This window comes from Notolepis coatsorum (genome assembly GCF_963971535.1).
Source record: "Notolepis coatsorum genome assembly, chromosome: 3".
NCBI lineage: Eukaryota > Metazoa > Chordata > Actinopteri > Aulopiformes > Paralepididae > Notolepis > Notolepis coatsorum.
The window spans coordinates 120,672,125-120,684,105 of record NC_140167.1 but is presented as its reverse complement, the minus strand read 5'-3'; the positions used below and the strand labels follow the sequence as shown (position 1 = coordinate 120,684,105).

The following is an 11,981-nucleotide window of genomic DNA, read 5'->3' as shown; positions in this document are numbered from 1 at the left end:
AACAATGAACACTACACAACAACCATCAAACGCACATAGCACACACATCCACACGCACATGTGGTAAAATCCAAACATAAATCATCAAGGATCTAATCAAACTGTGGTGTAAAAGTATTCTGATCTATTCTCTTCTATCCAGTTCTTTATAATCACCAAGACCTTGTGGCCACACAGGTCGATTTACATATGAAGTGAGTGGTCAAATGATTCTATCTACGACAGCAACCCCAGGGCCGTCTGCCATGGCCTGGGACAATGGGCTCTGTGAGATCAAAACAAAAGACAAAAGGTCACGTAAACATGTTATCTCGCTGGAGTTTCCTGTCACACACACACACACACATTCAGACACACACACATAGTCACACACACAGACACACACACTCACACACACACATTTTCACATACACATCCACACACACACACACATAGGCACACACACACATAGTCACTCACACACACACACACACACACACACACACACAGAGAAGATCTCAAAACAAGCTAACTATTTCCGGGTATATTGTACTAGTAATCTTGAATTCTGAAGTCATTGAAGTAAGTTAAAATATAATTAGGTTTGGTCATACTTAAATTAGGTAATTAGTTAATGTGCCTGTTCTGTTTTCATTTAGGTTCAATATGATTAATTGATTGTTCTATATGGTATTGATTTGTATTCTATTAAGCTTGTTCTATATGGTATTGATTTGTATTCTATTAAGCTTGTTCTATATGGTATTGATTTATATTCTATTCTAAAAGAATGATTAAAGTCAACAGACTTAGTGATAAAGAAATATAGATAAATGGAAATGAAAATGATGCAATGTTTAAGGACAGTATATATTGTTGACTGTAAGGACAGCCTCTGTTAGTATTATGTGAAGGGGGTTGGGCTATTAAGCCAAACCCCTATTTTTCAAATACAAGCTTAGCAGGCTTGTGATTGGGGCAATAATGTGATGATGTCATCAACTCCGAGACACTGGGCCTGGGCTATAAGAATGGGTGTGTGATGGGGGGAGAGGGACTCTGAAACAAACCAACCCACACCACAAGACCTCTCCAACCATCTCACCCATCCACAAGTCAAGGAAGCAGGCAACGAGAACAAAGGACTTTTTGGAGGGAAAACCAACTCTTGGTTATCAGACAACAAGAGACCATCAACAACTTATCAACTATCATTCTTTATACTGTAATATTAGTCTGGTTGTTATCACTTACGGCATAGTGTTCGTGATTACAACTATAGCATTTTCTTATTGTAATTTGTATACACTCTTAAACTTTGATTAAACAACTGTTAAACTACCTTCCTCCTAATTCCTTCTGCCTGCTCAGTCAGTTTGAACAGAAGTGATTCCCAGAGCTTTAAGGTATTGAATCACAACGCAGAGTACTAACAAACAGGTTCTGATCAGAGCAGAACCGAAACAGCTTGGGAATCCACTTCACACACTCACTTTAAACAAACACACTGTAGCACCCACTCCACACACTTTATAGCACACACTCACTTTAAACAAACACACTGTAGCACCCACTCCCCACACTTTATATTTATTGATAAAGGATTGCACTACAACTCGTACACCTTACTGTAAATTGTACCTAAATTGTACCTCATCCCATTTCTGCTTTGCACTATATAGTATTGTATATTAGTACACTGCATAGTATTGTATATTATATGGTAACTCAGTTACGTCTATTCTGCATCGAACATTGTACATATGTCTATACTGAACACTGTGACCTCATTTTCTACTTCTAATTTACATGCTATACTATGTTATTGATACTTATCTTGTCTAGCACAGTCTCTGGAGCGTAACAGTAAGAAGCATTTTGTATAAAAGTATTCTGTACTTCTGTATGACAACTATTAAAGAAACTTGAAACTATACAATACAATACATACATATGCTCTTGCTCATTCTTCTTCCCCCCCCTCAGGACCCCCCTTGGATAATCCATCCATTATTCGTTTCCAACCAGAGATTACAATTCATATGCTAACCTTTATTCTCTCCACCACTTCTAACCAGATTGCAATGCTGGCTTCATTGACACCTAAAATTCTTGCTGTAGATATCTCTAAATAAATCACATCGAGATAGGTAAGAACCCATACCTTCCGGCACATTTTGTCCGGTTGAATCCATCGTGATGCTATCAACTTTTTAGCAGCCGTAAGACCGGACAAAACTAGTCTCTTTAGCTGTATAGTGGCTGCTAACTGTGAAACATCATTCAACAACAATACAGAAGGCATTACAGGTATGTTCAGAAATAAAAATTCTGATAATTGCGTAGTGACTTCTTCCCAGAATATCTTAACAGGGGGGCATTCCCAATACATATGCATAAATGTACCTATATCACCTCTTAGACACAAGGAGCATAAAGAGTCTTGTTTAAGCCCCATTCGGTTCAATCTTATAGGTGTCAGGTAAGTCCTATGAATATAATTAAGATGAATCTGTTGATGGTCTGGGTTGCGTGACGCTAGTCGAACGTTTGCCCAGACTTCTTGCCAATCAAAATCTACTTTCAAGTCTGGTATATCCCTCCTCCAGACTGAGTCTAGGGGAAGGATTCCATACGAAGACGTTAGTAAGTGATGATAAAAGTCAGATACGAAGCCTCTCGATGTCTCCCTTTCATAGAAGAATTTGTGATATCTGTGGTGCTCAAGTGGTATCTTTAATGGGACTCCATGAGCCTTCAAAGTGGCTAATAACTGTATATAGAAATAATAAGTGGAGCTAGTGAGGTTACATTTTTTCTGAATTTCATGATAACTACAGAAACCCCTTTCGTTGAATATATCTCCCAATGTATGTATGTCTTGCTTTTCCCATTTGGGATATCTGATAGGTCGTTGTGCAATAAGGAGTGCTTTGTTATTAAATATGGGAGAATGGCTATGCCATTTGTGTTGGTTAGTGCATTTTTTCTGTGTGTCACGCCATATCCGAATCACATGTGTTATAAGAGGGCCAAATTTCAAGTCGCATTGCTTAATTGATAAATTGATGTATACTATATCCTGCAATCTATGTGGTGCCACTATGTTTTCTTCTAATGTTCTCCAGGATACAGATGCTTGAGTATAAAACCAGGTGGTCTTAAAGAGTACGCTTTAAAATAGTGGTAGAAGTCTGGAAATGCTAGCCCTCCGTCTGCTTTGTTTCTCTGTGCAGTGGATCTTTTTATTCGTGGAGGTTTGTTATTCCAAATACATTTATATGCGGTGGAGTGTAATTTTTTCCAGTAATCAGCAGGAGGGGGTAACGGTAACATTGAGCTAAAGAATGCCTTATCATTTTTATATATTTAAAGTATGCCTCCTCTGTATGGATAGGCAATTATTTATATTATTTTATATATAACAAAATTATATCTATAACCAAAGTTACTCAACATGCTTTATTATGCCTAAAGTAATCTCTGATTAATCTCAATGGTACGAAAATAACTTCAAAATCAACCTGTAACAAAATAATAGCTCTCTTTTCAAGTCTTACCGGACAAAATAACTAAGAAAAATATGAAATGATGTACTAAATAATACCTCTTACTACCGCAGTTAAACAAGAACTTTTCATTCAGATTTCTAGCTTCAAACAGAGTTTGCTTATTCAGTTATGAAAACATATAAATACTTTTAAATTATTTTATTTCTCTCTGCATAGCTGCATACTTCAATCAATTCGGTCAACTTTGCCCTTAAACTCACGCCTCATTTTTAAATGTTATGTTTTTCTGTGTCCATGCAATCTCCGGCACCTTTATATTAGACACCGAAACATATGGTCAAGCTTTGCACGTGTTGCACTCCACCTTCTATTTGTCCCGACCGGGACGGTGAATTGGGAATCATCTCTACAGTTCATCTGTAAATGTACACTTGCACTTTGGCATTGTGAGCAGAATCAACACTGCTCTGTTTGATTTAAAATTAAAGCTCACAAGGGCTAAAGATGACTTCTGTATAATGTCGGCAGCCGCGGGGGGATATATTCTACATATTCTGAGTGCTACATTATTTGTCAAGAAGGTCGTAGTATCGCCAGCTGTACAGCTAGGGCACGCCTCTGCCTTACAGAAAGGCAACGCTTTATACCCGCTCTCCCGTATTAATGTAAAGACTTTCTCGATCCCTGCTAATTCTAGAGTTTCAACTCACAATAATTTATTCCTCGGGTTATTGCCAAAGTACGTAATATTACGTTTAGTCTCGCATGATTCCTATACCGGGGTATTTAATAGAAATCCTTTTAATTTCCAACATTTTAACTTGGAGTATGCAGCCAAGACGGACAACAGATACCGTCGAAAGCTTATCAGCCTCATTTTGACCATGAGGGTAACGCTGTTCGGGAGTTCTACAGTCTCTTCACCGCCACAGGACGACATCTGAAGGACTCTGCTCTGATTTTTGATCGCAATGATTTTCTAGCAGGCTATGGGTTGTATTATTTTAATCTGGATCCTGATGAAGACGGGATAGCCTCCTCCCCAGCATTTACAGGGAATATATCAGGGAATTTCTAGAACAAAATGTTACAGAATCCTATTATTATTCAACCCGTAGTGTACAGAATGAGCTCTCTGCCTGCTGTGGACATCATTGTGTATATTTTCTCTGTCAAAGAGCAAGAGGATACAGTCTGAATGATATCATATTTAAACATTATACAGCTGACACCATGAGAAATGATCTCCTAGTTACTCGGTTTGTCCGGAAATACAAGAAATGTATATTAAACTGCAGAGGATCCCACAGGCAGTCGTCTTATAGTTTAAGAATGTTAAATGAACGTATGTAATAAAATATAATAAACACACAAGCTGCAGTTTTTTTTTATTTTTATTTAATTTGTATTTAATAGGACGATAAGCGGAAGTCACAAATCATCAAAGGGGCGGGGCTTATAAAGCGGAAGTCACAAATCAGAAAAGAGGCGGGGCTCAGAAAGTGGAAGTCACGAATCAGAAAGGGGGCGGGGCTTAGAATGCAGGCGGCACGAATCAGAAAAGGGGGCGTGGCTTAAGGGTAATAAATCACTCAAATCTGTATGCCCATATATGGTCTGACAGAAGCTATATTTGACTTCTCTCTCTTAGATGAATCAAATTGATTATTGTGAAAATGTATTATATTGACTGATTGAAAGACAGATTGGCAAATCCAAATGGCTATTTGACCTCACTGGTTCCTCCCCACTGCACCTGATCCCATCATCATCAGAAGAAAGGCAGGGAACACCCTCCTTCATCTGTCTCTAGACTTCACACCCATTAACAGTATCAACGCATACTCTTCCACTCCTTTCTTAGCTGTCTGTGACACACACACGCAGACAGACACAACACACACAGTAATATCTAAGCTATGTTGACAAGCGCACACGGTATAACTGGAAACAGATGGCAGAGTAACAAACGGGGAGATTCAACGTCTCCCCCTCCCTATTGGGGAGAGGGGAATTCAATAATTCACAGAAATGAAAATATGACAGGGGAAAAGCTGCAGAAAACGGACATTGTGGTCAGACAGCTGAAGCAGGGCGGGCGAACTGGATTCCCCCAGCACTCAGCAGCAGCATTGTTCCATTATTGGCTCATATATGATGATCTTATACTTTCCACATTTCAAGCCTGATGAAAGCTATAATGGCTGGAATGCAAACGCTTTTTATAATAAAAAGTCAGGCATAGACACTCTTTTCCAAGTGTTGCAGAATTTCCCCTTTTCTCCAAAACCCTCCGAGGTACACAATCACACCGGCGTGATTAGAATGAATGAATCTAACGATGATGTTAATGATGGGTAACTGAGTTCTAAAATTCCCAAATTAGAATCCCTCAGGAAATATTTGGAATAAAAAATAAATAAAAAAAATCACACCTCAAATGGTAAAGTCCTTGTGTAGTCATGTTACTCAGCTGTGGATGACATTAATGCACAATGCAGTGGGTGGAGAATATTCTTTTTAATTTGATAGTCCAGATGGCTTTACAGTAATATCCACTGAGTCTCTCTATTTGAACAGAGGGATGGCTGGAGAGGCGTCTGCCTCGTCTCCTTGAGGATGACAACAGCTTTATAGCCACTCCAGCAGATTGACCAGACGGAGGTTGCTAAGCAACTTGTTATTCAGCATTCTGTTGTTCTCAGTGTTGCGTTTGACAACAAGCTCTCATAACGGCACTTGAACATTCCCAGTTTTTTTTTTTTTTCTTTTTTTAGCAGAATGAATGGATGTAAACTTTATTTAACATATTGCATAATGAACAATACAATACGGCTCAAGACAAACAATTGTTAAGGGAATGCAGACTGTTGTAGCTTGGACTGGGGTCCTTATAACAATAACTTGACAACACATGGCAGCCGCAGCCACCCGGGACAGCTCCGCCGCCACCGGAAGGGCACGCAGATGGCATCCACTGCGCACGGGCGCCGAGCAACAACGGCTCCGCGCAGACCACACGACATGCTGTCGGCGAGCCCCGGGCCACTCCAAAACGGAAAACACAATTTTGCGTTTTCAGTAGGGCCACAACGTATCCGGCAAAAACGGCATTTCTATGTAATAGGGACAGCAAACGTATTCAAAAACGTATAAAAACGAGCACAAAAACACTGTGTGTAACAAGGGCCTGAAGCAAGGGAACCATGGCAAATTGTATACACAACTTCTCTAAGAAAGGTAGGTGGGTTTCTCTTTCTCTGTTCTAGCTGCAGCTCGGTTATCATGGTGTTGTCCCAGCAGCCTCTGATGAATTGTCTTAGAAGTTGCTGATCAAGGTCGGTTGCAGGCTACGGTTGAGCGCTTTCTGCCACTCAACAAACTCATCTAGCAAGATTGGCCAGGCTCCGTTTTCATCATAGTTACTCAGGTCTGTGTTGACTGTCCTGCTGAACTCTAACACGTTGTACCACTGATCTTTATTCATTACGCTGTACTTAGACTGCTCTAGGAACTGATGAAACACAGGGAAAAGAGACCACGTCCTCCCAAGCAGCAGTGCCAACATGGACTTAGCTGTGTCCATGTCCAGACTCCTCTGGTCCTTATTCCTGGCGAAGTCAAAGGCGTATCGGTAGATATTCTGGAAGATTGCAGAGTCGTTGAGCTGACAGCGGAGGTAGTCCAGCCTGCTCTGTAATCTTTCTGTACAGTCACACTGTAGTAGAGTCATTCCCCTTAGCCACTCCTTCTTAGTAAAAAATCCCATATTTGGTGCTTCTAATTTCCAGGCTAAAACCAACATAATAATGTTCTCCAGTTCCACTCCGATGTCCTCACAGAACTTCTTCATGCCGTTGGGCCCGACCACCTCATCTGGCCCAGCATACTCGTAGAACCAGGCCAGGCACTTCTCACTGGAGAACTTTTCCTCTCCACTCAGTAACCTGCCCCCATGGATCTGAGGCCTACAGAAACTGGTGATTTTATTCTTGTGGAGCCCATGGTCGTCTGACCCCGAGGACTTTCTCTTAGCAGGCATCTCTGAGGCTGGACTGGGCTGCTGGTTCTGGACTGGAGTAGTTTGTCCAGCGTTTGTGATACGATGTTTATGTCAGCCAGTCCGCACTGTCGCTTTTTTGTTACAACCTCGTCAACCGATCACTTTCAGCTGCTCTTGCTGTCGCCGGGATACTGCTTCCAGGGTGGAACGGGGTGCTGGTTGAGAATTGCAGGTTTCAGTCTATGTTGTTTAGTCCATTCAGTCAAAGATCCCGAGGAAGAGAGAGAAGCTGAGGAACCGCCCGCTTATACAGAGACCCAAATGTTCTAGAATACGGTGGTTCTAGAATGTTTTACGTTCTAGAAAGTTCTATTATGACATCACCACAAACATCCCAGAATGTTCTATGTTCCAGAAAGGTCTATTCACGACATCACCACAAACGCTCTAGAAGGTTATATGTTCTAGAATGTTCCACCACGACATCACACTGTGACATCACAAATGCTCCCACATAATAGCATTAACTATTTATGTTCTTATTCAATGGCATTAACCATTTATGTCTCTATGGGTGCCTTCTCACTCACCACCCGGGTCCGTTCCGTCCTCGTTTCGTCCTTGGGTGCAAACTTCCCCCCTCCCTCTCCCCCCTCTAGTTTGCATACACACTCAGTCTTGGTGCGCTCTGGGTTTTGTTTACGGTTTGCATTTTGAGCGTGTAAGCTTGCCGTAGGCGATGTCACGCTCGAAAATGTAAACACAGGAAGAGTGTTAACACGGCGGTGGAGACTGGATGCTGATATAAAAGAAACAAATAACCAATAAATATGAAGTTATATTTAAACCTCTGTTGTCAAGCCTTGTCAATATAACCCACCCCCCTTTTCTCACAAATGGAACTGGTGTCGTGCAGTCCGCTCCAGGGTTAACGCTAAGCTTACGCTAGCGCTAGTTAGCTTAGCCTATTACTAGTCTATCTAGTCTACTAGACCTATCTACTAGTTAGCAGCTAACATTAGCCCATCACTCGCGGCAATTATATTGCATGTCAGTTGATGGAACTGGTGTCGTGGATTCCGCTTTGAGCGTTTCCCAGGGTTAACGCTAGTTAGCTTACGCTAACGCTAGTTAGCTTAGCCTGTTCAGCAGCTAACATTAGCCCATCGCTCGTGGCAATTATATTGCATGTCATTGATCTACTGGTCGACCACGGCCAACTGGTTGGGCACCACTGGTCTAATAGAAATAAATGCATTCGAACAAGAAACCAATGTATAGACATAGCAATGGCAAACAAAATTGCCAGGCCTAATGCGAGCCAGTGTTGTGTGTGTCAGCAAGTTGATACAAAAGCCTCCCCCGCTCCCACTGGCGCGCACCCGGAACCACCTATTTCAGCAGTCCAGGTTCAGCGCCCCCGGGGACGAATCAGCGTCCCCGGGGACGGGGGGAGCGTTCTCACTAGGACAGACACACCCTTTTCTGATGCGATCCGGCTCTGATTTGACCCCGAATGGTGAGTGAGAAAGCACCCCGAGACCAAACAGCTATGAATCTGAAACCTGGGTTACATGTCATAATAGAACATTCTAGAATATTTGTGATGTCACAGCACGATGTCACAACCAAACACTCCAGAACATTTGTGATGGCACAGCACGATGTCACAACCGAACACTCCAGAACATTTGTGTTCCACATATATTCAACAATTCTCTCAGCATGTGGCTTAAGATGTCGTATGCGGAGGCAGCTACGGTGCATCGGCCTAAGAAGAAGAAGTCTTCAGTGGAGAAAGAGTCAGAGTCAGTGAAGGGATTGATCGGCGATGGTGACATGAAGGGGAGTGACATCAAGTGGTGGGAATTGTTGAGCGTTGAGGAGTATAACTTGAGTAGCGCCAAAACTCGCCGACAACATGCCGTGCAATCTGTGCGGAGCCGCCGCCGCCCAACGCCCACGCGCAGCAGAGACCATCCGCGCGCCCCCCCGGCGACAACAGAGCTGTCTCAAACAGCCGCAGCCACCATGTGCTGCCAAGCCACCGTTTTTTTTTTTTATAAATGTTTTTATTTTCAATTTTCAACATAAAACAAGACATCACAATACAATACCGTCAATAATAATAAAAATAATGACACTAACAACAGTAATAACATTACAAGACAGGCAAACAGAAAAGAAAAAAGACAATAAAAATTAAATAAGGAAATGACAATAGAAAATAAAATAAATAAAACAAAATAAAATAAGTGTGGCTTTCACGTGTGCGCCTTATCTCGTGTGCTATATATACGTGTGTTCTACCTACCCATATGTGCGTGTGCTTTACCTATGTATATGTTTTATGTGTACATGCATATATGTGTGTTGTGAACGTGTGCATATGACCGTGTATACCCTAGTAGCCCAGAGTGCCTGTACAGTACTACTGCAGCCAAGAGGACACGTACAGTATCAATGTAGTCAAGTGGGTTTGTACAGTATTATTATAGTCAAGAGGGCATGTACAGTGTCACTGTAGTCAAAGGTATATGTACAGCATTACTGTAGTCAAGAGAACATGTACCGTACTACTGTAGCCAAGAGGACATGTACAGTATCAATGTGGTCAAGTGGGCATGTACAGTACTACTGTAGTCAAGTGGACATGTACAGTGTTACTGTAGTCAAGGGTACCTGTACAGCACTACTGTAGTCAAGAGAACATGTACAGTATTACCGCAGTCAAGAGAACATGTACAGTGCCACTGTAGTCAATAGGACATGTACAGTATTTACAATGCCAGTACCGTAGACAAAACAAGGCAGCAGTGGGAGGTTACTGGTAATGGGGAAATCCGGCGAGTACAGTGGTGGACAGTGCAGGCCCAATATGCGACAGATAGGGGTCCCAGATCTCATAAAAAGTGTCCAACTTGGAATGCAGCATACACGTAATATACTCACAGGGGATACATTCCATTATGATATTGTGCCATGACCTCATTGACGGGACCTCGTCCTTGATCCAAAACAACAGAATGTTCTTTCTAGCAGCAAATGTCAACAAATTGAACAGTCTCTTATGTTTGGAATTGGTAACATGAATATCTGGGAGGCCCAGCAAAAGGCAGAGGGGATCCAGCTTGATGGGGGTGTGAAAAATGTCAGACAGTTCTTCTACAACGTCGTACCAGTAGCTCTGTAGTTTTACACAGGTCCAAAAACAGTGGACGTGATTTCCAATCTCTATCTTGCATTTAAAGCAAAGTGGGGACGTATTGGGATCCATTTTACTTTTACGGGCGGGGGTAATATGAATGCGATGCAATATTCTAATTTGGATGGCCTTGGTGCGGTTACAAACCGAGATTTTTTTTGCGTAGGTCCACGTATCCTGCCAGTCTGCATCTGTGATTTCTATGTCACTGCCACTAAGCCTCTTCAACTCATTCAGAACGCAGCGGCCCGCCTGATCTCAAACCTACCGAAGTCGGCCCATGTCACCCCACTTCTTAGGGACCTGCACTGGCTCCCCATTGCTGCACGAATCCGCTTCAAGGCCCTCGACCTAGCATACCGTGCGGCAAAGGGAACCGCTCCCGCCTACCTCCGGTCAATGGTCTCTAACTACACACCCTCAAGACCCCTACGCTCTGCATCTTCTGGCCGCCTCAGACCTACTCCTATCCAAGCTCCGGGAGGGTCATCAAAGAGAAGTCGCCTATTCTCAGTCCTTGCCCCACAATGGTGGAATGAACTACCCACCCCAGTTAGGACAGCCGAATCACGTCCAATCTTTCGCCGTCGACTAAAGACGCACTTCTTCAACCATTATCTGAATTAAAAAAAAAAAAAAAAAAAAAAAAAATCGAACCCTAACTAACCGTACTGTCATGCACTTGTCCTAATAAACTAACCTACACTGTAGCACTCAACACTTTGATGAACATTGTTGCTCAGCTGATAGAGTTGTGCCCTTCCTGATGGCTTGTCGTACAGAACTTGTAAGTCGCTTTGGATAAAAGCGTCAGCTAAATGACTAAATGTAAATGTAAATGTATGTCCAAATCCTCTTCCCAGGACTGTTTAGTAACATAGGAAGATAAAGATGAATTAAGGTTCAGAGTACTATAGAAGATAGATATTTGTTTTTTGGGGATCTGTAAGGAGAGGGCTTTCTCCACCTGCGAGGTGGAGATGTCAGTTAAAAGTGAGGTGTCCTTGGTGATAAACTGCCTAATTTGTAGGTACCTAAAAAATTCCGCTTTCAATAGGCCATATCGCTGCTGCAGCTGTGTAAAGGACATTAGGGTCCGGCCATCAAACAGGTGGCCAAGATCGGTTATGCCCTGCCTATACCAGGTCTTGAAGCCGCCGCCGACTTGGTTTGGCTTAAAGTCGGGATTGTCTACAATCGGGGTAAGAGGAGAGGTCAGCTTGGCTCGGCCCTCCACCTTACGGACAGTCTTCCAGGCCTTGACGGAACATAATGTGATGGG

At 42.4% G+C, this 11,981-nt stretch overlaps 1 protein-coding gene across 1 annotated transcript; it reads right to left on the bottom strand.

Moving 5' to 3' along the window:
- Positions 1-6,810: 6,810 nt before the first annotated feature.
- On the bottom strand, positions 6,811-7,533 carry LOC311225975 (DCN1-like protein 5; the record flags this gene model as incomplete). The annotated part of the gene is made up of 1 exon (XM_084311360.1): positions 6,811-7,533. One exon carries the CDS (start codon positions 7,531-7,533, stop codon positions 6,811-6,813), a length of 723 nt encoding a protein of 240 aa, XP_084167486.1.
- Positions 7,534-11,981: the final 4,448 nt, after the last annotated feature.